The following is a 25,854-nucleotide window of genomic DNA, read 5'->3' as shown; positions in this document are numbered from 1 at the left end:
GGGGAAGACGAAAGGGTGGGGGGAAAAAGGCAATTGGTGTGTTGCCCCTGATGAGCAGCGCAGTCCCGGTTGGTACTTGGCCGATTCCCGAAAGAACCTTCTTTGATGTTTCCATGGTCATGATCACAAGATTGATCTCACTGTTCTTGGGGTACTTGAACGGCGAGGGACTCCGCCTGTAACTCCGCACCCCGGTGTGGCTTGTTGGAGTATGGAGGCGTATGAATAGTAGTGCTGCCTTGCATAAGTAATTATTTGGCTGTTGGCGAGCTCTAATGACTCAGCAGGGATTTACATAGTGGGTTGGGGGGGGGGGGGGGGGGGTGTTGCTGCTAGTGACGGTCCAGTCCTTGCAACAGTCCATTAAGATTGCCAAGAGTAATCCGATTAGTTCAACCGGCGATATACATATCAGATCATTTATCGCTCTATTCTCCTTAAATGCATATGTTGAATTCGCAGGACCTCTGAGCATCCCCAACTACCTACCCAGCTACGGAAAATTCGTCATGGAAAACGTCATAAACAGGCCAATATCTCCCCTTGAAGCGTCGTGGAAGGTTAGGATTCAATAGAGCGGGAGACTGGAGATCCGGCGTCCCGGAAAATTGTCCAGCAGGAGACGTGATGAATTGTCTATTGGCTAGCTGCATGTTATTGAGAAGGGGCGCCGAGTACCGTATCTCATTTCGAAGTGATGGTTAGGCCGAATAGAGCAGAGATAATCGTTCGTACTATCTATCACATAATCAACCGAAAAAGAAGGTAAGGATTGATATGTATGGTTAATTATAAGTAGCCCCAGCAGTTCTATGGCAGTGAAGTATACGGATTAAAGAAATATTACATGTGATACACTTGAGGTGGTGTTGAGTTGATCGTTAAGGTTAGAAGAGTTTGGAGTGGGGTGTTGGTAGCTAGTTAGCAGTATATATACTTGGAAAGAAATTTGCAATATTAATGGCACAACATACCTCCATATATAGTCTTATCCCGGCCGCAGACAACATCCTACTTCAAATAGCCTCCTTATATCGATACCAAACTCCCACACCAGAGAAACCCCCACCTCAACATTCCTACAGTCTCAACCCTCGGGTTTCAACATATGTCAGCCTCGAGGTGCTCAGCGATGGCATTTTCTGTTCATCCTACAAGATATGATGTGAAAAATATCTGTCTTTGAAACGCATAGAGAACATATAGATGTGTGTATAACCTGAAGCATTTTGATAATCTGGCTAACTATGCACAAACCTATCCAGCGATACAGCATTTTTTTTTTGTTTAATTCACAGCGATACAACATTCTCGTTGTGAATTTTGGCACCACTGCCAGGAACTCTGTTGAATAGGAGCGCGGGCGACAGTGCTACGCTCTGGGTACTTCCATAAGAAACATCAGTTTGGTTAAAACACCGGTTCCATCAGCCCTCGTGTCAGTGGCTTCGAATCAGTGGTGACTGTACTTGTTAGCCCGCATGATTGATTGATTGATAATTCATTGATTGTATGCAGCCCGGAGGTTATGACAATATCTAACATACTTTGTTAGCCCACATCAAATTGTACGCCAGTACCTCGAGGACAACGTTAACCTAGATGATCGTTGCAAAAATAATCCATTTGAGTGATAAGAAGAATATCGTCGCATATCAACATTTAATGTCTGCATCCGCACTTTGTGCTAAGTTTAAAGCCCCAACTAAGCATAGGCGTGGACGGACGATCACGCGAATTCCCATTCACACAAACCTTTCCATGCTTATGTGCATGTGGAGATGTAAACGCTACAAAAATAGCACATCGTATATCAATAGAAATAGTGAGCCGCTTATCACCGGTACCCATAATTAAATAATCACTGATAATGTAGAAAGTAATCTGGATGCCATCTTCGGGTTCGTTCTCTGCTACTGTAGGGCCGAGGGCCAACTCGCTGTTCTTGAAATCATGATAATGACTATTGGTAGCGTCAAACTGGTGGAGAAATGGAAACTCGCAGATTGATAATTACTTTCACCTTCGAACTGTATTGAGGTAACTGAAACTTGTACAATGATAGCAGCCTGGGCACTAGAGCCTCGAGATTCGTCTTCAAATATCACTATCGAAATAAGATTTGGGGGAATTACTGCCGTTACCGTGTTGAAGAATGTGATAATATGGGGATCCATTTTTACATGTGGCATCAGTTCTAAATCTGAATGTGCGAGGCTAAAACTAGGTGTAAAATCATGTGAGCACTGTTTTTTCTGGCATTAACAGAATGAAGGGTTATCAGTTAGGCGTGAATTATATTATAAACCGTTTTTCCCTCTCTCTTGTCTACTCTTCTTTTAATAGAAACGTAGCCAGCATACTCGCCCAAATGGCCGTATATTCGATTGACAGTATTTCTGGAACCTCTTTATCAACCTGGGAGTTTATTACATCCCTGAATTGTGTACCCTGCTTCCGCCGTAGATATCTTGCAGGACCAGAGATAAACTACCAAGCCAGTGCTGACGCACCCTGATGTGGTAATCAATAGATAGTGTACCGCTTATAAAACGAGGCGCAAAGGCCAGCAAAGCGATGAGCAGTTCCACTATGCTTGTGATTGACAATTCAGCCTGGTGCTAGGATTTTATGGACCAAAAAGGGGCCATTATTTCTCGTGATATAGATATTTGCTGTAAAGTTAATTTTTCTTATTGTATAGTTCCACACAGAGCCCAAAAGAAGCAGAACACGCGAGCAAGCCACCATTTTCGTATCGCGGCCTCCTCCTCATTTCCTTTCTTCATGTCATGCATGTAGCCGGTACATATGATGAGTCGATTGATCATGCTCTGGCATTCGAGTAGGTAGTCTACCTGGTAAGTTGATTATAGACAATGTTCGCATACCATATATACTTCTATCAACTTCTGCGGATGTCATGTGGTCTTTATACAGCTGCCGCTCGATGTGGCACCCTGTTGGGCTATTATAGAGATAAGTGTCCTTCATGTCAATCAACAGCCATACCAGTCAATACCATCAATATCCGTACTACTGCCACTTCTCTTCTTTCCTGCAGACTCAGAACCAAATCCGGAGTCTGAGATAACGCGGTTTTTAATTGAGCCAGACCCTCTAGAAGCACTTAAGCTTGCTAGCTTAGAATACAGTGCAGGGTCGAGCGAGCGGGCCAATGATCGAAATTCCAAGATATCCCGACCCTTACAGCCAAAGAAGAGACGCCAATAAGTAATAGACTTTGGATAGGAATGTGGTTAGCTACTGCCTCAAAGGAAGCCTGGTGGTATTCGAGGTGTAGAATTAGCTACCAGCGAATCGAAGGAGCCAATGGGGGAGGGTCGAAAAGAGATGGATCATCTCGTAAAAATATGCTGAACTGAATAGATAGCATTGTATCTGCGTCTACCCGGTTTGTTTCGAGGCTAGGTAGAATCAGTGAGGTCCTATGAAGATGGAAATTCGAAAACGGCATGCGTAGAGGAAGGGTGGTCATCCATGTCTTTCATACCGATGCACTAGTCAGGGTAGACGTTATAACGTGTTTCATAAACGACATCTAGATCTGCTAGCTACATGTAGTCCAGTGAAACGGCGGCGTTATGTCCGCGATTAAGACAATGTGTGGTCTTATATTAGCTCGATGCCAGTTAACCCAAGGTTCAAACCTAAGCATAGCTCCGGGTAATACTTTTTCTCCTACCTACACTTATTATCTTTCCTCTTTTAACGTCGTCCCCTCTGGCTAGCTACTTCCATTTTAACCATCCCATACTTTTCTTCGTTCCAACTCAAAATCAAATCTTAATGAATTAAAAAAAAATCAAAATCAAATCTGAAGATCTTCCGAGTCGAGTGATAGTTTATGATTACACACATGATATGCAATTACTAAACAGTGGGGGTTTCTACTCCACAAAACCTCGGCATAGGAAGACTCGGATAAACATTTAATACGCCACAGATACGATTTGGTTATAAAGTGAGATCCCGAGAGGCTGTCAGCCCCCAGGGAAGTCGTCCCGAAATTTCGGGAAAGGTAAATTTGACAATGCCCGAGAAAGGTATCTACGTTTTCCCGCTAACGGGCATAATAGATTCAACATATGCATGACACTCCGGTGATATATTCGACCTTATCTACCTATCCACCCCGCATGTTTTGGCTGATCAGCATCGTTGAAATTCTTGAATTTTAAAGATTAGAACATGGTTTGTGAATCAAAGTCTCTATCATTCTATAAGATCTAGACGGTCTGGCTATCAACGTCACTCAAACGACCGCATAGGTAGTTGTGCGTGTGTGAGAGCCCCGTATTCCAGAACACAGAATGCTGCTATTATACTTACCACCATGGCTATCCAGCTCCACCAGGCACAGAGAGACTCGAGAGCGCAGGTTCGAACTCTAACATGCATATTAATATCACAGCTACTACCGCCCCCACAATCTCAAATTACAGGACGCGGCCTTTTATCTACATATCTCTACGGCGGAAAGGAATTAGAGCTCGCACGTGTCTATGCGATCTTTGATCGGTACCAACCGATAGAAATCCCGGAACAAACCTCAGGTACATACTACCCCGGTCCAAAAAAGGGGTTATATTTCTCGCCTTGTGTACGCTCGTGGCATATAAAAAAAAACCCACCTAATAACCGGTTATCCTCCCGCACACATGGTGTGAGCACTATCGGGCCGATATCTAATACTCTATAATATCTGTAATGACACCAGACAATTGGTCTACTCTCACAGAGATTGAGATATATCTATGTACCTAACCTGACTTGACTCTGAACCTTAAGCTCAAGGGTAGTAAACCTATAATTCTCAGCCCTTGGCGGCACAGATCAGTCGGAACCAGAATTTTTTGCATGTAGCGTTGCACAAACAAACGTACGTATGTATACACCCTTTTCCCTTCCACTTTGGCTCTACTACAGAGCTCTAGTCTAGGCTGCACTCTGCGGTTCCCCTTTTTCATCCGTCATGCCGCTAATGAGGTCTAGGGCTGAGAGTTAATGCAGGGGTCAGGTGGGTGGTGCTACCTAGCCTTGCCGGGAACGAGGTAAAAAAAAATCATTGATATCCTGCTTTCTCTTGTTATTGGTTTATTGGTTGCGAGTATGTAGTCGTGTTCGTCATGCACCGGTTTTTCACACGGAACCTAGTTGTGGGGATATTGGATTAGTACAAATCGCATAAGGGAATGCGTAAATACGTGTATGTGAATTACAGTGGCGTCCTAGTTAGTGATATCATGGCTAACGTACACCAATCCCTCTGTCAGATATTTGATACATGTAGCTGAAAGCGGAATCGTACAGTCATTCTTGGTTCATGCATAATAAGCCATCTCAATATCATTACCATATTCTGTAGTACACTATTTTTTACCATCCTAACTGATGTAAAAGAAACTCCCTAGCCTATAAATTTACAAATATCCAACATATAAAAGAAAGGTAAGAAAGGAACCCCCCGTTTCCATGTGAGTGACCAACCTCTGAAATAGTGGTAGCCGCAGTACGTAATAGTAGTACTGGTAGTTAACAAAAAAAAGAGCACTGGCATACCGATCAATAGCTGCATGTAGCTTCCCATTCGTCTTCATCAGTGAGAGGAGTAAAGAGAGAGAAAAGTATCCCAGGCAAGAAAGAAGTACTCAAGCAAGTACTTAATACATAACTAGAAAGAGTGACATTAATAAACAATCCTCAAAACAAAAGAGTCAAATTAACGTTTCCCTGTTCCCATCGCCGGATCGTCCATATTTCCCTCCGCAAACTGACCATAACCCGTACTCCTCGGCCTTCCACTCAGCTCTGATGCCGCCACAATATCACTCCCTCCCAACTCTGCCGCCTGCTCTGTATAACCTCCTTGATTATCGTAGTAACCTGGGTACTGTTGACCGGGGAGTGGCCTTCTTGGAACCCCACCTGCCGCGAGATACACTGGTGAGCCGACGGGTGAGTATGGAGCTGGTGTACCGGTAGGTGAAAATGCAGGTGGATCTTCGTAGTTCTGCGAGTTGTACTGCGCCATATTTGGTGTTGTCTGATCCTTGTTCTGGTCATAGACCATCCCTTGGCCTGCAGCGTTATCGACAGGGGCGGCCTTCTTGCGCCGGCGGATGAAGCAGAGCGCTGCAATACCAATTATCGCAAGACCCGCAAGACCACCGACAACTCCACCAGCAATAGCGCCCGTGTTGGATCCACCTGATGAGGAAGGCTGGGCGGTTGGGCTGGATGAGGGTGTAGTGAGTGGACCATCATTCGGCCCGTCATAGCTATCGCAGCCGAGTCGGACGAGTGAAGGGTTTCCGGCCGCGTCGTCGCGTTTTATGTGGGCTAGTCCGAACCTGTTTGATTCATAGTCCACGCGCAGGTACACTTGGGAGAGGAAGGGTGCACCGAGGAAGGGTAGTTTCGGCTCGACGTCTTTGGCAAAGCCGGCGTTTCCGATCGTGGTCTGGATTCGGTCTGCACACGGCGTTAGTTACTGTCAGGAAACTAAGTCGATAGGAATGTAATTACCTGGAATTATATCCCACCGCCCTTCAGTGAGGTTGACTGTCGTGGCAGGGAAGATCCACTCTGTGCGCGGAATTGTTACATTAAAGCCAGTGCTTAACTCGATGTAGATGTCGCCTGCGGGGAGCTGTGTGGGGTCGGAATTATTGTACAAAAGGTACTCCCAGGTTGAATCTACGAAGGATACGTTCCCGCCGGTGAGCATGGTTCTGTTGAAATTCTCTCGAACGGTTATCGGCATAATTGTGGTCCAATATGCGGGCTCGATACAGGCCATGAAAGGTTCTAATAGGAGCGAATTAGCATTCAATGACAGTGGTAATGATCGTGTAGACATGATTTAGACTAACCTTGGTCCGCCATGAGATCTGCAGTACCCCAGTTGATTTTGTTTACCTGAACTTGCAACGGGCACGGTTTGCTCTTATCCTTGAACACTTCGAAATCCTCAAAGTCGTCTGCAGCTGCCTTCTGACGGTTGTAGCCTCCAATCACAAGTTCTCCGGGCGCGAAATTTTCCACTGAGCTCAGGCCATAGTCCAAGGACCAGCTTCTGCTTGGGCTCTGGTTCTTTTCGACCAAGACTTCGAGGAAAGACGAATCACTAGCAAGCCCGATCATACCTTGCCTAAATTTTTAATATTGGTCAGTTATTGTTGTGAAAGAGGATGGGGTGCCGGATAAGACAAACCCGAAAGGAAATGAGCCGTTGTCAATGGCCACCATGGGGTAACCGTCGAGTTCCATCTTGTCACCGTTATAGAGCTGTATTTGGAAGTTATCCCATCCTATATGATCAGATCAGTAAAAGGTTCACTCTGACTGGAGGCCTTAATCGTATGTAGGTCATACCTCGTGGGAACGCCGATATAGGATCACTGCCTGGTGGAATTGTCAGTGAACTTAATAACAGTGATTGATGCCAGAGCTAAGCATACCTGCATATTGTGCCTCATTGAGGTAGTCCCACCCCGCATTTCTCCTAGAGGCATTATACCCTTCTGTGCGATCTTCATATCTCCATGACTTGCTGCTTTGCAAATCGAAAATACCACCGCGCCAGAACACACAACCACGGTCGATGTTGGCAGTGCAGACACTGGACTCAGGCATAAACGATGAATTAAGCGTTGTTCCAACTTGCATTCCTAGGGCGACATTTTGGCTTCCTAAACACGGTTGTTTCATTAGTCGTACTTCAAAACCTAGTCGTTAGCATATTTGGAAACAAACCCGCGACCCAGGCCATAGACCGATGTGCAGCAGATCTATCTGGCGCGAAAAGTACGGTGACATTAGTGAAGGGAATGGCTGTCGGTACCACAGAGCCTTAAAAATACCCAGTGAACATTAGAATGCATTTTACAAAATGGGTTTGAGCACTAGGCTTTTGAAACTCACAGTTTTTCGCAGCGGCTGCTTCGGCGCCAATGAAGAGGGAGGACAACAATAGTCCTGCAAAGCGATACACGCGTCGTGAGTGCAAACCATGATGTGCCATCGTTGGTTGTTTGATTGCCGACTTCAGATCTCGAAATATAACCTTTAGCAACTGACTGATACTAGTACTCCTCAAACCCTCGCTCACAGAAGGTGCAAAGGAAGTTTAAGTAAGTAAGAAGAGCCGGTTCTCTCTCAGAGGTATATAACCAGGGTCAATAAAGGGCCGAATCTTGAGAGGGGGGAGGGATGGACGGGACTTTGATCCTATTTTAATACAAGGCCTGCATAATGTGGTACTGCTTCTCTACTCGCTGGCTCACAAACCTATGAAGGGCGAGCAAAAGCAGCAACAACATTCGATAGACTATACTTCTTTAGGTGAGACACGTTGTACAACAGTAGAAACATTAGGACAGATCGAGTGCTGTCTGATGAAGATTTCGATTAGGCCTTAACAACCTGCCACCTAAAGTTCTTCTCCTCCCCCTTCTTCTTCTTATTCTTCTTCTCAACAATAAAGCACTTTAGTCTTCTTACACGTCTTGCTTTCATTCTCTTGCTGTTTTTACCGACCACCATTATTGTCGTATCTGTCACACACACCCACACGCGGGTGTGATTAGAGTAGAGTCTGACAGACATCGTCGAATGGGTTTGTCTGGTATATGTGTGTTGCATAACCTGAATAAAGGTTGCCGGGGTGTGCAACAAGCTCATTTAATTGCTGCGGTACGGCTGTGTGGTTTGTGTAACCCCTCTTTATCGTACTTGCTTACCAGCAAAAGAACCAGAAAATGCGGTTGTTCAGGGCAGGGATAATTTGTATGGAGTGGCCCCGTTCTCTCATACAAATAATCCCTGTTTCCGTCACTTGCATTTTCTGGTTCTTTTGCTGGTAAGCAAGTACAGCCCTCTGGTTCAACCCCCATACATGCAGAGTTGCAGCTGACAGAATGGAGGGTGGTTAAGCTTGTTAATTGGACCATGCTATTTTGGGAAGAATTTTGTGTAAATTATGTGGGTTGTCCCTTAACGCCATCCCACGACTCTGTTCTGCCCTAACTATCAACCCGTATGATCGGGTTTAGCGGTGGGATTAGAGTGCATACATACTCAACTCTACCTTACTGTAGGCATTTTCCCGCCGAGATCACTCTTAAACTGACGACTAATCGAACCTGGGTTAACTGCCTACCCCTCAGTACAGCCTACCTATTTATCGAAAGCGCCTGCCAATAAATAACCTGTGCTTCTAGAAAACCTTTTGCCAGACAGACGACTCCTGCCAAGATTCCAGGTAGAAGTACCTGTTCGAGTTTGTAACGTTACATATGCCCATTTGAGTGAGTTGGTTGTTCAGTCATCTCCTACTGGATTGTATGTGTATGGATTACTACCGCATTTTCTTCTGGGGTTATCCTTCGATCCCTTTGTATGTGAAACGCGTGTGAGCTGGATCCGGACAATCCTAATGTGAACAACAATCACCACGATCCTGCTCTGAAGGAGGCTTACAGTGAGTCGAATCACTTGTCCAGTGACTGGATTACCGACACTGCTAGTAGTGTTGTAGTAGTGGTGGACTGCATTATCGCACAACTGGAATAACCAATATGGCTATCGCCACTCAAAAGTGTTATTCTCCATGGTGATGATGGGTGGCTAACCGAGGTGCCCTTCAATTCTCAAAGGCACATTCTCCTCTTTCTCCTCTTTCCGAGCTCCTCTATTTCCTCTTTAATTCCCTTACACTATGGCCATCAATGGGTTATGGCGTGCTACCTACACTGAGCTGCCCAATTAACCCTGTCGAAAAAAAGCTCTATTCTCAATGCCCATGTATGCTCTCGAAGCGAGTAAACTCATTAGTACGAACACACTTAGCCGTGTTTCTCGCGATTTGCAGCAGAAACCACCAAATTCATTTCCTTCGTGGCACAGATGGAAGTATCCTTACCGCGATGGGGTACACCTTTAAGCCGGTAGATAAAGTAGCAATTAATTTTTCCGAGTTGACACACCAAAACACAGCTTCATCTGATTGGTCTTATTAATTTGGCGGTGGGCCTGGTCTAACCTTGCAAAGAAAGCCAAATAATTCAACCCACGAGCTAACGAAGGCTGAGTCACTGGCCATTGGGTCGAGGACTAAAGCTGCCCTTAACCCAAGTTTGATATGATGGCAACAGTTGAAGAGATGATTGGGCCCAGCTTGCTGGGGGGCAGAAAAGTGAAGCTTTTTGGCTTTTTGGAGGCGTTTCGTTTTTCGGTGGCTCTCGAGTGAGGGGGAACTGAAAAAGCAAAGACATTGTTCGTGTGATGTGTGTCATGTATGTATGCTGACGATCCCACGCCACTAGTCGAAAACGACCGTGTTGTAGACTCAGCCGCAGAGTCGCGCACAAAATTGGCTTAAATGATAACCACTCGTCGTTGTCGCTCGTAAGAACTGTAATCATTAATTGTCACTCGATCAGTCAGTCAGTCTCACATGGCCGGTTTCATCAAAAACACACTCGCATCCGCACGATCCGGTCTCGACAGAAAGTAATAAATACCCCAGGGAGCCATAAAAGACTTTAGTGTTAACAAATTCATGAGCCAGCCCCCTTCGGAGAGAAATTCTAGGCTCCAGCACAATGTACTTCTACTCCACAATTACATCTCAGGTGTGGGTAAATCGGCGACGTATGCAAGGCGACGCTATGGCCAGCCTTTATCCAAAATGGCTAGCATCACGTAGGAAATAGCCGTTGAACAGTGTCACAATGTAGAGTACAGCCACACTTTGAACCCTTAAGCTCGAACCGGTCTTATCTAGCGAGTGATATCTTCTGATCGGCGGATTCAGATCAAAGTGAAGTGCTCGAGAGGGTGTACCGGGAAACTTAGAGGTTGAGGTTATCAAGATGTTTCTAATCCCAAGGCGCGTGGCAGCATCTAGGTGATCATACTTCGCCTAAAAGGAACAGTTTTTAATGGCGCTGGAATTGATATCAAGAGTCAAGGAGCCGGAGGTGCACTTAATGCTGTAATTACTGCCCGAGAAACATAGTTTCCATGTGTACCAACATCGTGGTCAGTGTTGGGGCTATATTGGCGTAATTGGGAAGGCTTGAGACTTCTCTTGAGTTCAATCAGGTTGGCTCTCTTTGCTCTTTTGTCCCAACATCATCGAAATTGGCTTAAGGATGGATTTACTGTTTTTCTTTTCCCTCCCAATTGAAGTAGGTACATTTCTCTGATTGTCAATAGTGTACCATACCTACATAGTTAGCGAGGAATGGTCTCAGAGCGCGTGGAGATTCTGAATCAAGAATTGCCACTATGGTCTCTTAGTGTACCCAAGAGTTATCTAGTTGCCATGACCCCATTTTCGGCCGCTTCTGTGATTAATTGAGGCAATTGAATTGCCGCATCACGATGTTGCCAGGAGATATGGGAGTTTAAGGTTATTGACTGCATATATAGTGCTAGTGAGAACATCTTATTCAAAGGATAATCGGAAGCGGATAATAAGAGGCACTTAGCAGAACGAAAGGGATTTATCATGGATTTCTGCTTAACTGCATGTAGCTACATATGTACGTAGTATGTAAAGGCCCTTGAGATTCGAGCCTATTAAATTCCGTAACTCCCTAAACAAACACAAGTAGATACGTTTAAGGTAAAGGGATAATGCTTGGATTAATTGTTACCTAGAGTAGAGCTCTGGGCTCCCCTATTTATATTCTATTCTGTATGTAACAATCCACCTATCTTTCCATTACACGCATGTTGTAGTACTCATAATTTCCCATCATGATTACCTCAAGCGATGATGTGTCTGGCTCCATAAGGGTAATTACATGTATCTTTTACCCAAACAACAAAGGCCTTGAAACAACACAAAACAAATAATAATAACCTCTCCCCCCCCAGAAATAAACTGTTTTCCGCCTCTCTCCCCTTATCCTCGTAATCCCATCAGCTCTGTTCATTATCAGCACTACAGACTCCTGACACCAGTAATTCCTTTAAATATACTAGATTAGACAAGCTACTCGTCTTAAGATAATGACTCGATAACTATAGCTCTAGCTATGGCCTGGCTATGTACCCAATTCTCCGGCTCTAGTACTTGTACTTGGATCGGATTTCTGGCTTTGGAAAAGAGTTTGGTTTCGAACTTTTAAGCGCCTCAGACTGTTGCTGATGGTATTGTGTGACCTTATCAATATATGATGCAGCTGGTCGCGTCTTGAATGGGTTGCTGTCGCCATCAACTTTGGTGTCAGGAGAGAGTTTACGCTTCCATTTTACAGTTCCTGGAGGTGTTTCTTCCGGCTTCTTGAAAATTACGCTGGCACTAGCCAACGGCCCTCTGTGAGAAGTCTCCCCCTTATAGGTTGTCCCAGAAATTGTATGGAACGGACGAAGGTTCCTATCCCGCTCCCGGTATGAAAATCTGTCTGAGGAGACCTCATCCCCTCCCCCTCGTTGTGTATAAACCGCAGGTCGAGATAGCTTCTTTAGGGGCCTGGCGGGGGGTAGTATTCTTGGGAAAGTATTTACTGTGCTGCTGCTCCCTGTCATGTTCAGATCTTGCTTGAACTTTGCACAGTTTTTCCCGTCATCTTCACTTTTCCATGGACAGGTAGTGTCAGATGGATCGGTATTATCAGATATGTGAGCTACAATAGCGTCACATTTTTCGAAGGACGTAGGTGCTCGGAGCGGTATAATTTCTTGGATACGATCATCCCGAAATCTCGGCCCAGTCACGTTGATCATCCTTTCAACTTTCCAGGACACCATACCGAGGCCATAAGTAAGAGGTTTCCCATTTTTGTCGCGAGTCATCGCAATTGATACCATGCAATCACCAGGCTTTCCAGTTCTTTGGCATACTTTACACGCTTTGAAAAGTCCCCTGCCTTCATCTGATTTTCCTTTCCCTTGATCTAATCTGATCTTTCGTTGCAAATTACAACGATCTCCTTTTTTTCTCCCTTTAGATGAAAGGATGCAGCAAATACATCTGGATCTGGTTTGGTAGGCCTTCTGGAGGAATTGCTGCTCAATGGTTGGGTCATCGTTGCCGCAGACGAAACTATAAGATTCGGCTAAAGATTTAAGCCTGAACCTTACCCTCGCTCCAGGGAGCCTATACCAATTGTATAGCTTCGTTTTCTGATTGTATTGAACAATCTGGCAAGGGATTCCACGACGTGCTGTGGTAATGCACATTTTGTTTGAAATCTGTGAGATGCATCCGCCGGTATGATCAGTCACTTGACAGTAGAAACATTTCCAACTCTTGAAGTGTCTTTCGAGGTAAGCCTGCTTTGATTGCTCGTCTAGGGGGTCCCATTTGGTTTTCCACTCATTTAGGTATCGATTATAATGATCTGCGCTGGTAGTACTTGGTTTATTACGACGTAGTTTAAAAGCGGAGATTGTGTTATCAGCTATAGTTGGAATTGTCTCTTCATCGGACAATTGAGCAGAATCTCCGGTCTTTGATTTTGAACCGCATTTTGGTGAATTTGCGCCATAACCACGGGGACGTACTTCACGCAAGCGTGCTGAATCAGGGATCTCCAAATGGCATCCATGGTGTAATTTTTCATTTTCCTTCGATTTGTTGTAAGATTGCGTCGATGGAGATTGATGAGTATAACAGTACTTTGTTTCTAAAGGGTGTTTCATGTCACTCTCGAGAAGAGTTGAGCTGTGCTCCTCAGGATCACTTGAATATCCCCAGTGTGCAACATCTTGCATCGAGCAACTGTCATTATCAGAGTCACTATCATCATCAGAGCAACTATCGCTTCCATCGGTCTCGCTAAAATCACTCCTGTCTGATACCTCACCCAGACTGTGGGGAGGATGTTCACAATTGAGCTTCGTTGTGTTCTTCTGGGGGGGTGGTTGTCGTTGAAGGTTGAATTCATTAGGATGATTTTCTACCAAGACCTTTTCTTCTGATGATATGATTACTTCATCACCACATTGGCCATAACGCGGATAAGTACTTCTTAGAGACTCCAGTTCCGACTGTGTCTGATGCATTGGCGACGGATCATGGAGGGGATTATTAAGGTTTTTAGTATGATTACTAAATTCTGCCTCCCTTGTGTGTACTAATCGGTAATATAAAAGTCAGTCTATGTGTATAACCAAGCAGTCATGAGTTCTCAGATAATACAGACATCTTGACTTCATTCCTAGGCCTTCAAATGGTATCAATTCACCAGATATCTCCGGTATTCCAGACGTGGATGAGCAGAGTACATTGCTCCCATTTATTTGGATGTTGGGGATATGCTCTTTGCATCCTGCTACGTGTTAGCTTGGACCACTTAAATGCTGATTGTCACCACAAAAACAGCTACTCTCGGGTATCTGCTTGTATCGTAACCTAACCAGCACATACCAGCATCCTATCTCTGATTTAGAGTTGGGAGCCTAGTCGGTGCTAGTCGGTTGATGTTCTAGCTAGGATTCGCCAAACGTCGTCAAGGGGATATTAATATAATACCTGTCTTAGTATCAATTAGGTCGGCCAGCTCTATAAGTGCCATCCCATATCCTCTTATACTTTGCTGGACTTCTCGTTTCAAATTGGAATTGTCTGGTGTGTTGGTTCCAGAGCTGTCTTGTTTATTGATTTGGGATCTTGCATTCTCGATGCCCCACATAAATTCTAGATTGAGCCGGGAAATTCTTGTGATGACATCCTGGAGGTTATCATGACCAGAGACAGCTTCTCTGGATAGGTTTGGTGGATTCATCTTCAACTGCTGTTCCAAAAGCCAACAACCAAAGATGGATTAGTTCCATCACCGGGGATATCACTGTCAGGAGAAGCATAAAGTGACATGTGGAGGCTTACCTTTTTGAAGAGAACTATCCTGTTGTTCTCTATAAGATAACCCTTAAGGTTGATGAGAATAATAAGCCCCGCGTTGAGGCGTGGGGACCTGGACAAGCTAATAAGTCAGACCGTGTTTAGCTGTGAATAGCAGTAGAATGCATCAAAAAAATGTTTGGTTAAAGATTCGGGTTGATAGGGGGGGGAGGGGAAGGGGGATGTAAGAACTTTCGAAAGCATCGCCAAATATCTCAAGAGAGATAAAAATAGTGAGAACAGCAGGATAGTAGCATGGCTGGCTCGGGGTGGTGCAGGATGGTGAGACGAGAAGGGAAAGATACCACATACTTTAGGGATTATGAAAGTCTCGTGCTCAGAGTGTGTGGGTATTCTTCACAAGAAGCTGGGAGTTAGGGAACGAGACTCGGATGATAGTACAAGAGAGTTGATGTTTTCGAGGGTTGTTGATAAATGTCGAGGGTTGTTGATAAATGGAAGAGATGGTTGGGGATGGTTTACAAGAAGAAGAGTGGAAGAGGACTGCTGAATTTATGGGCATTTTGGAGGGGCTAGGCTACTAGTGGGGGGCTCCACCTGTTAGAAACATCAAGCGTGTTGAAGGATGCGAAATGCAAGTTTTCACCACAGTTTTCACAATACACACTACATATACTTTTTCTTCTTGTAGGTACAACCACCAGGTATACGTCTCCAGATGGAAATTGGAGTACCGCTAATTCTCGAGAGATCCACCATCTCCGCTTTGGTACTGTAGGTGGTAAGTCCGGTCTAAAGAGAATTGGTAGAATCTCAGGTATCCAAACTTGACGGGTATGTGCAGATACACGCCCTTTCTCTGCCCCGGACATACCATTGACGTAGTGGAGAGTGAATTTCTCGAGGATTAACGATTATCTGACTCCATTTCCACTGACTTGTGTATGTATATGTAATCACGGTCAATCACTCGCCCTCTTCTCATGGAAACGGCCTGCCGTGTCATAACAATGAATGATCATGATGCGGTATCCGTATCATTAAAACATTGAAGTTGATTGGCTATCAACATGTGAGAGAAACTACATGTACCTGCAAGTGGCTTAGTGGTAGCACAAGATTCAGATCTGAAAGTTAGAACACATATGTGGACCTTTAGACGGGGCTGATCAATTGAACACGAACAAAAAATATATTTCCATCAAGTTTGAGGTACCGGCGACTACGAAGTGGTGTGGCCTCCCAGATCGATGAACTTAATCAGATCTTTCGACCCATTCAAAATTGGTGTTCTTGCCCCAACAAATAAAAGCATAAAAATATGGGGGCTTCACTTCCAACTACCACTCTCAATCGACCCCACCAACAACATTCGCTCAGATCTCCTGCCAACCAATTACCTTCACAACACAACAAGTATGCCATCCTCTGAAATCATGTTTTCATCAAACGATGACCCTGGAGGCTCCGATAACCGTCTCGTTGTTTCTGACATAGAGGATGGCCAGAATGTTATTCTCTCTCTTCGACCAGCCGTCTTGGACAACAAGCAACCCACATTAAAGAGGTCCCACTCGGCCACAACCCGTGATGATCTGGCGAAAAAATATCGCCGTCTCGAAAGCATCTCCGAGTCCGCTATTCGCGAGAAACAAAACATCCTCCCAAATTCCACCTCCAGGGATTTCTCGCGCATTTCTCCTACCACCTCGAAGCGACTAGTTACCTCACCGAACGCATATGCTTCAACACCATTACCATCACAGAAAAAGCCCAGAGCGTTCTACACCGAACAACAGCTCGAATGGCTCACCGACTACTACTTTACCATGCCTGATAACACTACAAAATCTTGGAACATAGCCTCTGGTGATTTCGAATCCACCTGGGGGCAAGTTCACAGCGGCAAAGTCCTAAGAGCGAAGGTCATTAGGATGGGCTTGGGGATACTTTTGGAGAGATCAGATGGAGAACTTCCGGCGGTAGAGATGAATATCGATGAATTGAGCGATTCAGAAGCTGTCGCCGCCCTCTCACCCAAAACTCCGGTTGCTCAGGGAACCGCAGAGGCCTATCAAGCCACCCCGCCCGCCAGCCCACAGGGCGCCCGCAACAGAGAATTATGGCTCAAGGATAATATTCATAAATTTCAGAAAAGCAAGTTTGAGGTTGATTGGGAGTCGTTGACTAATCTCTTCAACGACATTTTCGATATGAAGAAATCTGCGACAGCATTGGAGGTCATGTGGGAGAGGGCTATAAATAAAAACTGTGGGTCGATACATTCTTTTTGAATGGGTGGGGGTTATCAGAGGAGGTAATGGCAGGGGTGTAATTTACAAAAATGTTGGTGACTAAAAGATTATTCATGTACTCATTAGTGAAGAATACAAATATCCCATGATATTTTCAGCTTGAAAATCTCCCAAATTATACCTATAGTCATCATAGGTTAGGCAGGAAAATAGTGTTGGGTATGGATGAGTCTCGTCTCGTTTTGTATTCTTTACACCGAGTCTTGAAAATCTCGAGACAATGGTCCAGTCTCGTCAGAGTCTCGCGGCTTTTCATCAAGTAACCATGTAGCCTTGAGGCCGGGAAAGCTCTGTGATCATGCTAATTAATGCCTAATCCTTTAAAACTCGGACTTGAGAGTATATTCAGGCTGGAAAAAAGTCAAAGAGGTCTCGAGACCTCCAGACCTGGTCTTGTCTTGTATCGTCTTATCTTCTCAGTCCCCAGGTCTCGATATAACTCGTCTCGTATCTATCACTACAGGAAAAGCAAGTTGAGCTCGAGCCAAAGAAGAGTTTTAGCTAATCAAATTTTACCAGGCCCAAGTTCTGATATAGAGAGAAGTGATTGTGAGATTTTACGATCTCGTTGATCTCTCCTCAAAATCCCCAAAATATAGTGGTTCTTCTTATGTTAGGTCCAGGACGTGACTATATGAGCGATGTTTTTAGAGTTTTTCCAGGATTTTGTAATGTCGAGTGATCTATCATGAAGGAAAACTTGACTGGTAGGACTGCATATTATGACGTAAGCAGTCTTTATTCCTTTTTTTTTTTTAACTGTACCAGTGGATTCATGAACACGACAATTGTTGAGCATAATTTTGAATCCTCAAGCACATATTATATAGTTCTTATTTTATTTCTTGGCCTAACTATCTTCGAGTGATATCGTATGATTTCATTCCTTCACACTTCATTACACTCCCCATTGAGTAAACAACACTGAAACTTGACATTGATCGGCTCAATTCATTAAATCCTCACACTATACTCAGTCTCAGTACTCGTCTGACCATTCACTATCATCTCAAACACACCCACACCATGGCACCCAACCGCCGTCCCCACTCCAACAGCCACAGCACCAACACTCAACATCCTCTCCCATGCTCCCTTATTCGCGACTCCTCCAACCCCAATGACCGAAATACCCTTCAGTTCTTCCTCCGCATTTAGAAGCTTCCTAATGGTAGCTACATTCCCCAGGCTCAACCAGTGAATACACGACCCCCCGAGACCGCCAACCCCCGTCCCCGATTCCGACGACAACGTCGGCTGGTACACCGTCCGTCTCCCCATAGCCAACGATGGTGGTGACGATAAGTGCAGCGAGGATCCAAGCGTGTTCGTGCTCGTTATAAACGACACTGCGTCTGGGTGCTGCTTCAACGCATCGATAAGCACGCGGTATTGATCGTCGTGCGTGTACGGCGGAGTCTTCAGTCCAATCGGTATTGGCACTGCGAGAGTAAGGGTAGAAAGCGCCTTAAGGTATGATTGCAGTCCAGTGAGGTTGTAGGCAGGTGGGGGCTTTCCTGCTATGTTAGGGCAGGAAAGGTTTATCTCTACCAGAAGCTCGTAGGAGTTCTCCTTCGCAAATGCTGCGATTTTGGTCACTGCATTCTGTATCTCTGTGGGGTCGCCAGTGATTGAAATAATAAACGGTTTCGATTGTGGGGTTTTGGAAGCTGTGATTATGTTCTTGATGGATGTCAGGTAGTAGTCAAGCGGGTGCGGAGAGTATCCATAAGTATTTAGGGATGCGTCGGCAACTTTGGTATCTGTGGTTGAGAACAGAACGGCCTGGTGGACAGCTTTATTCTCCGGGAAGCCTTGGACGAGAAGAGAGGTCCGAGTAGTGACGGCACCCGTGTGTGGTGAGTGGTACAGTGCTGCTAGGTCTTCTTCGGAGCTGGCCCATGGGGTTGCGGAATTGAGCAGAGGAGGAGTGAAGGTGAGCTGAGGGCTTTGGAATTTTGCCGCCATTGCGTGGGAGAGTTTATAGGTATGGTGTGATGAGCGATGAGGGATATGCAGTTGAGGTAGGTACAGTAGTACAGGTGTTATGTTATTATAGTACAGCCTGCACTTACTCCGGAGACGAGGTGGATGGATGGGATGGAATTTGGTGGGAAAACGGAAAAAAAACGATGTTTATTTACATAAAGCATCGTAGGTACATTTTCTGCATCTGATACCAGCTGGAGGAAGAGCTAGTACTGTAACCGTGGTAATGGACAGTGCCTACCTACCTACATACATCATCACTTCGTACGCCATGCCGATGCTGGGAAAAGCTGGGAGATATCATTATGGAGCTGCTCATCGGGATTCGATAGTGATAATTGGTTCACAAGCGATGCTATCTATCAGACATTGCTCTCCCACGAAAACTCGGGGATCGGGATTTCACGAAGCTTGCTTTGGTGGTGTTTCAATGCGGTACATTTGACGGGATATCTGAGATGAGGAGTGGGAGGACAGAGGGAGGTGTGGGGGAGAAGAGGGATTTGGGGTGGGGGATGTGGAATGTGACGATGTGACATGAAGAGTGACGGATGGGTGGGTGTATGGAGGGGGGGAGCTAGGAGGGGGGAGCTAGGAGGGGGAGGGGTAAGTAGCTGTTTCACGGAGCAGCAGCAGTAGCAACAGTAACTCAGTGGTGAGGTATGACAAAGGAGGAGCAATGACGTCAAAGTCTCCCTCCCTTAAAAAAAAAAAAGGCTTCATCTCATCACATTTCCTCCCTTCGCTCAACTCTTTTCCCTCAACTCTTTTCTCTTCTCGAGTTTCGCAAAATGACGAATAGCACACCCAAGCGCGCGCACAGACATTCGTGGGATGGTCTGCCGATAAGAACCGGACCCTGGCGCGCCAGTCTAAACCTAGACCGGGTTGGTGCAGGGTTACTGTGCGTGGTTAACTCTGATTGGCCAAACGGAACGTCGACGACTTTTCTCCGCACTTTGACTTTTTCACTTGACTTTTGAACTGCACGCAACGTTGGCCGCCGGGATTGGTGCCTCTAGAGTCTAGAAGGTATCAGTGGCTGGTACGTACATAGACTATGTCTATGCACCTTACATTAGTATTGTGCACTTCTTTGCTTGACATTTTCATAGTCTGCAATAGGGAGCACTGTTGAGATGTTGTAAGATTAAGAAGTCTTTGATGGTCATCTGAGAGAGAGAAAATTAAAACGTGTGATGGGAAATGTGAACCCGAACGCAAAATCATACCTTGGTCTTGGTTTGTGACGTACCATAGCAAGAGTAGAGTAAGTGGACCCTTGAACATGAACATGCGAGCGCATTCGACCCCCCCTGGCGCGCCCATCCCAAACTGTCGGGACGAAAACAAACATCCATTCCCCTCCTCTTCTCCCCCTCCCGCTGACACGTCGAGATTCTCAGTCACATCTGCCGCCGAACTTGACTATCCCATCCATGGCCAACGGATAACTCAGTGCACACCCTCTTTTGAACCTGGCATACCTAGAGTATGTACCTTCTCTATCCTGATGGTCTACTTTGCTGCTCTATGCTCTACGCACCATGCAGTAAGTGCTCAACCTGGATGTAACGCACCAACTGTTAGAGTTGAGACGAGTAGGTACCGCAAAATCTGGGTTCGTTCGGACGGTTGCCAAGAGGACAGCTTTGCAGAGGAGCTGAAAAATATTACCCTTAAAGGGAGAGATTAGAGCCTTTTACAGTAGGATTAAAGCCAACACCGCTCTTGGCAACCGTCCGAACGAACCTAGATTTTTCGGTACTCTACCAGTGGCCAGGAGAGTTTCTAGAATGGCACACGTATGGGATGCAATTGCAATTTAGAGTCTGTTACTGTATTCTACTCTAATGGGCGAGAATGTAAGAAATATTGCAGAAAGCCACACGAGATCAAAATTTGAGACCCAGATCGTCGATTCTACCCCCCCCCCCCAATCTCAACTTAGATAGGGACCGAGTCTTTTTCGCCATGCAGATTGGATTTTCCTCACGTTTCCCTTGGTGTGCTGTATTCGCTTACCGGTGATTCGTCGAAGGCGGGTCTGTAGAGATTCGGCCTCCCGTTCAACACTTCCCAGGGATATCCTTTCCAAATGTCCGACCAAAAGTGAGAAGAGCGACAACAACGGCAATAACAACACCATCCAACATCCAGCGTCCGGAGTCCGGCGTTTGGAGTAGAATCCAGAGTATCATCAAGCATCAAGCATCTACTCTACCTAGAGTATCCCCAGCTTCCAGCTCTTTTTTTTCCTTTTCAAGCCCCCCTCCCCCTTCCACCCCCTCTCCTTCCCTTCATCTTTGCCACCCCCAAGAGGGAAACGCACACTTCAACACCTTACTTGTTCGCCGCTTCTACATTCTAGGTATACCCCTACGTGTAAATTTGACAAGCCGCAGCCCGACCTCCTCTCCCACTTGCCAGCCTAGCTCAATAGCTACCTACTCAAGGCAGTAACGTGAAAGCACAGCTGGTCACTTACCAGGGTAGTAGTCGACATCTAAGACCTGTCTATCGTTGTTATTAGGTATTATTCCACTTGTCACGTCACTCGTTGGCCATTGCTCACCGTACCGCCCAACAAAATAAGCCAAACCGCCAGCCACCCTTGAAACATTTTCGATAATTGAGTGAGGGAAAAAGAGCAAAGAAGAAGAAAAAAAAACCTTACACATTGTTCCAGAAGCTCATCGAACAAGCCTTCTCCGCCGCTGTGCGTTTGTGGGTAAACATAGCCCTGCAAAAGTAAAAAATAAAAAAGCAGGCAAGCAAGATTCTCGGGAGCGCCCTGTCGAGGTACGTAGGTGGCTAGCCTACCCGCTTTCTCCTTCCCCCCATTACGGTGTCATTTTTTCTCCTCGTCCTCCCTCTATTCCTCCCCCTTTCCCCCCTTCCCTATTCACAATATATACACCTTCCTCTGCCATCAGTATCCTATCCTGCTCACCATATACTCACTCATATCTATATTCACAGCTAGTATTTATTCGTCCCTTCCTCGATATAGGAAAGACATCCACGAACCACGGCATACAACGAAATCTGTAATAGGAAGAAAATAACAAAGGAAAGAAGGAAACCCCAGATTCTCCAAGAAAGATGTCGATGGATCCTGTAACAGAGCTTCAGCACCTGAAGTTTACACCAAGGACCTCAGCATGGAAGCATATGCAACGGTTCGAGAGGTTATGCGCATTGGCATATCCACGAGCTACTGATGCTGGCAAATGGTACGTTCATTCTTACACGGTTCAAGCATTTTGAATGATTTGTCTTGAAATCACGATATCGTGCTCTCTAAAAAAAAACTCTCCATCTTCTTTTATCTTATTGATTTTGGGGGTGGATTCATTTCTAATGTGACTCAAATTCTTCTGCAGGAGCTTATTCGTAAAGACTATTGACACGACAAATGTGTGGGGCAGTGGGAGGGGGGTGACGCCTGGAAGATGGCTGATGGAGTTGAGTAAGTTAAACCCTGCCAATGATCTGCTACCCCATTTCTATTGGTTGCTTTTTCTTTTTTTCTCGCCGGGCACCTTGGTTGGCAACGGTACACCCAACTCGGTGACCTGGCCACTCCAAACTAGTACTTATTAAATGTCCCCCCCTCATTCTAACATGTTCATAGGCGAGGACTGGCTACGAAAGAACCCACACTGCGCTCAACCGGACTGTAACGACTGTAAGTTATTATCCTATCCCTTCCCGTCCTACCACCCTACATATTCATTTAACCTGTCCCGTCCTGTCCATACCGTCCTCCCTCCTTCTGCTCTCCAGCCCATCTTTCCTCTTCTCGTGCTCACATTCCCTGTTTAGGCAAAAACGACACCATGTCTTTCGATTACCTCAAGAACGCCTTCCTTGATCGCTGGGGTGCACCGGCGTCACCGCACGGCAAGCTCCGCCAGCCCTCTCGGTCCCACTCCATGCCCCCACCATCCGAGTCAGACGGTGATCCGGGCGAGATTTTGACCCCATCTGATATTGTCTCCAATGCTCTTATCCCAAGAGGGAGCCACTACCCACCTTCTGCCCCCACACCTCCAAACGAGCCTGTAAATGAACGGGAGCGCCTCGTACAAGAGACCAAGACCTCTATTGCTATCAACCCTGCTCCCGGAAGTGGCGGTGGTCAGATCGTACTGTCGATCTCAGACACCAACAAGCCCCGACGAAAGAAGAAGGACGGTAGCAGGAACGTTGACTCCCGAAATTCACACCGCGGACATCATGGGAGCCATGACATGGAGACTCCATTGGATTCCCCTGGGTGGGCTCAATCCGAGAATGATGCGGAGGAGATGGAACGCCGGCGGCAGGAGGAGATGGAGGAGGAGATGGAACGCCAACAACGGTATGAGGCGATGGAGATGCAACAACGCCAACGGGAGGAGGCGATGGAGATGCAACGCCAACGGGAGGAGGCGGCGATGGAGATGCAACGCCAACGGGAGGAGGCGATGGAGATGCAACGCCAACGGGAGGAGGAGATGCAACGTCAACGGCATGAGGAGATGCGTCGGCGTGACGCACGTGAGGCAATGGAACGCCAACGGGAGGAGATGGAGCACCGACGGAGACAGATTCATGTCGTCGAAGTCGAGCCCGCAATGGAGCTTGTCCGCCAGGGGTCCGTCTCTAGCGAAGGATCCCACAAGAACAACGATCAGGCTCTTGTTGAGATTCCTCCATCCGAGGTCGAAGAGTCTACAATCGCTGGGAGCGAGACTGGGCTCGGGGGTGCCATGACCGTGGCTCCTCCTTTGAGGCCTCGGTTATTGGAAGGAAAGATCTGTGCTATCACTGGGGCATCACGAGGTATTGGGCGCGCCATCGCCCTCGGATTTGCCAAAGAGGGTGCGCACATTGTTGCACACTACTGGGGAACTAAGAGCGACCCCGCCAATGAGGAGATTGTCTCCCTTTGTGTTGAGATCCGTGGTATGGGCCAGGGCTGCACCATCGTCTTCGGGGATATCTCAGACCCCAGGACTAGCGACAATATCATCAAAAGGGCTGTTGAGACCTATGGAAAGCTTGATGTAGCTGTCGGTAACGCTGGTATGTGTTGGTACCGTGACTTCCTTGATGTTACCCCCGAGTTGCTTCGTCGCCACGTCGAGGTCAATCTCAACGGAAACTTCTATTTTGTCCAGGCCTGCGCACGTCAGTTCAAGTCTCAGTTCCACGCACTCCCCGTTGATCCTCGCCCTGACCCCATGCCCGACTACTCATTGATCTTCCTGTCTGCGGCCGGTGCCCACTCCGGTAATGGACATCAATCCCACTACAACCCTACCGCAGCTGGATTGGTCAGCTTGATGCAATCCACCGCCGTGTCGTTGGGACCTTACGGTGTGCGATGCAACGCCTTGTTGCCTGGTGTGATCCAGACCAAGATGAACAAGGAAGAGCTCACAGACATGGAGAAAAGGGGACGGTTGGAGAAGAAAGTTCCCCTTGGAAGACTGGGTGTTCCCAGTGATATTGTGGGCCCGGCGGTATGGCTTGCTGGTGAGGGTGCGAAGTATGTCAGCGGCGCACAGATTGTGATCGATGGTGGTGCCTTTGTTAATAACTACTAAGCCGGATGGGTAGGTGATGGATGTGTGATGTTTTTTGCTATTTATTTCTTTATTTTTCGTTTATCAATGGGTGTGATTGGGATGTGGGAGACTTTTATTGTAGTTTCGGGTATCATTTTCTTTTTTCTTTTTTTTGGATTCATTATGGGGAATCATTCCTTTTATATTTCTTATCTATATATATGGCATGGCATTGCGTTTTTCTGTAGGGTTTACCTTTTTTTTTTTTTGTATTGGGCGGGATGAAGGGGGTTTGGGTTAAAACTTTTATGTTAAGAATAAATATGATAAACGGCAATAGTTAGCTCCGATTGTCTTTTTGTGATATCGCGAGTAAAATAGGAGTGATAAATAAATGGGCTTTGCAGTTAGATATCTTTACCTAGTTCGACTAATTCTAACGAGTGATTCTCTATGATTCCTATATGTGGTGGCGCACCTCTTGCAGTCTTTCCAACGTGCACCGATCGATGCTATCCCTTAAACTGTCACCTTTTTTGCAAAAATCTACTTCAAAGTCTGTTTGGTTAGCCTTAGTATTGAAAACAGATCTAAGCTGTTTTTTGAGTGTCTTCGATCTCAGGCTGCTACTTTACAAGCTGATATAATACCATAGCCGCTTGTACTTTATGGCAGTCCTCGGACTTTGCCAGTAGGTATATTTCCGTTTCTAAACTCGGCCTTGGCCTACTTGGGCCGTTAATTGTTACCCTCCAAATATCCTTAATACGGATAGCGGCAATTTCACGATAGCTGTTAACGTTGTTTACTGAGTTACTAGTATGTGCATCAACTGCTACATGCATGTGTAGGTTATATACCAAGTTGAAACCTAGCTTGGCAATGCTATTACCCGATAGCTATATGTAGTATGTATGGCCGTGGATTTGTTTGCGCATACAGATATGCTGGGTCTCGAGCCTCCTGGCGGGGTTCCTCCCCCTATCGACATCGTGAAAAAGCCTCCTAATGGCGACGAGAGAGACCATACTATTTAGATGGCAGTAACCGCGTATGCTTTATCACCATGAATGCCAATATCTCACTACCAGGATGTGAAGATTTAGTCACACTCTATCACTCGAAGAAACGTTGGCTGGGAGTTATTTTA

General features: G+C 46.0%; 6 protein-coding genes across 6 annotated transcripts; 2 read left to right on the top strand and 4 right to left on the bottom strand.

Moving 5' to 3' along the window:
* Positions 1 to 5,743: 5,743 nt before the first annotated feature.
* H6S33_011169 (uncharacterized protein) lies at positions 5,744 to 8,047 on the bottom strand (the record flags this gene model as incomplete). Its single annotated transcript, XM_044842770.1, has 8 exons — positions 5,744 to 6,495; positions 6,550 to 6,831; positions 6,897 to 7,174; positions 7,238 to 7,334; positions 7,399 to 7,428; positions 7,485 to 7,715; positions 7,780 to 7,875; positions 7,948 to 8,047. 8 exons carry the CDS (start codon positions 8,045 to 8,047, stop codon positions 5,744 to 5,746), a joined length of 1,866 nt encoding a protein of 621 aa, XP_044695937.1.
* A 1,154-nt stretch (positions 8,048 to 9,201) lies between these two features.
* On the bottom strand, positions 9,202 to 10,126 carry H6S33_011168 (uncharacterized protein; the record flags this gene model as incomplete). Its single annotated transcript, XM_044842759.1, has 6 exons — positions 9,202 to 9,296; positions 9,387 to 9,417; positions 9,505 to 9,572; positions 9,657 to 9,715; positions 9,776 to 9,781; positions 10,098 to 10,126. 6 exons carry the CDS (start codon positions 10,124 to 10,126, stop codon positions 9,202 to 9,204), a joined length of 288 nt encoding a protein of 95 aa, XP_044695936.1.
* Positions 10,127 to 12,102: 1,976 nt separating this feature from the next.
* Positions 12,103 to 14,043, bottom strand: H6S33_011167 (uncharacterized protein; the record flags this gene model as incomplete). Its single annotated transcript, XM_044842748.1, has 1 exon — positions 12,103 to 14,043. The coding sequence occupies one exon, from the start codon at positions 14,041 to 14,043 to the stop codon at positions 12,103 to 12,105; it is 1,941 nt and encodes a 646-aa protein (XP_044695935.1).
* Positions 14,044 to 16,260: 2,217 nt separating this feature from the next.
* Positions 16,261 to 17,136, top strand: H6S33_011166 (uncharacterized protein; the record flags this gene model as incomplete). The annotated part of the gene is made up of 1 exon (XM_044842737.1): positions 16,261 to 17,136. One exon carries the CDS (start codon positions 16,261 to 16,263, stop codon positions 17,134 to 17,136), a length of 876 nt encoding a protein of 291 aa, XP_044695934.1.
* A 975-nt stretch (positions 17,137 to 18,111) lies between these two features.
* On the bottom strand, positions 18,112 to 19,125 carry H6S33_011165 (uncharacterized protein; the record flags this gene model as incomplete). Its single annotated transcript, XM_044842726.1, has 1 exon — positions 18,112 to 19,125. One exon carries the CDS (start codon positions 19,123 to 19,125, stop codon positions 18,112 to 18,114), a length of 1,014 nt encoding a protein of 337 aa, XP_044695933.1.
* A 3,126-nt stretch (positions 19,126 to 22,251) lies between these two features.
* Positions 22,252 to 24,743, top strand: H6S33_011164 (uncharacterized protein; the record flags this gene model as incomplete). Its single annotated transcript, XM_044842715.1, has 4 exons — positions 22,252 to 22,382; positions 22,533 to 22,618; positions 22,784 to 22,837; positions 22,975 to 24,743. 4 exons carry the CDS (start codon positions 22,252 to 22,254, stop codon positions 24,741 to 24,743), a joined length of 2,040 nt encoding a protein of 679 aa, XP_044695932.1.
* Between the last annotated feature and the right edge of the window lie 1,111 nt (positions 24,744 to 25,854).

The sequence above is a fragment of the Morchella sextelata genome, assembly GCF_020137385.1.
Source record: "Morchella sextelata strain SCLS chromosome Unknown scls_6, whole genome shotgun sequence".
Taxonomy (NCBI): domain Eukaryota; kingdom Fungi; phylum Ascomycota; class Pezizomycetes; order Pezizales; family Morchellaceae; genus Morchella; species Morchella sextelata.
The sequence above is the reverse complement of the archived record's forward strand: the minus strand, read 5'-3'. Positions and strand labels throughout refer to the sequence as shown.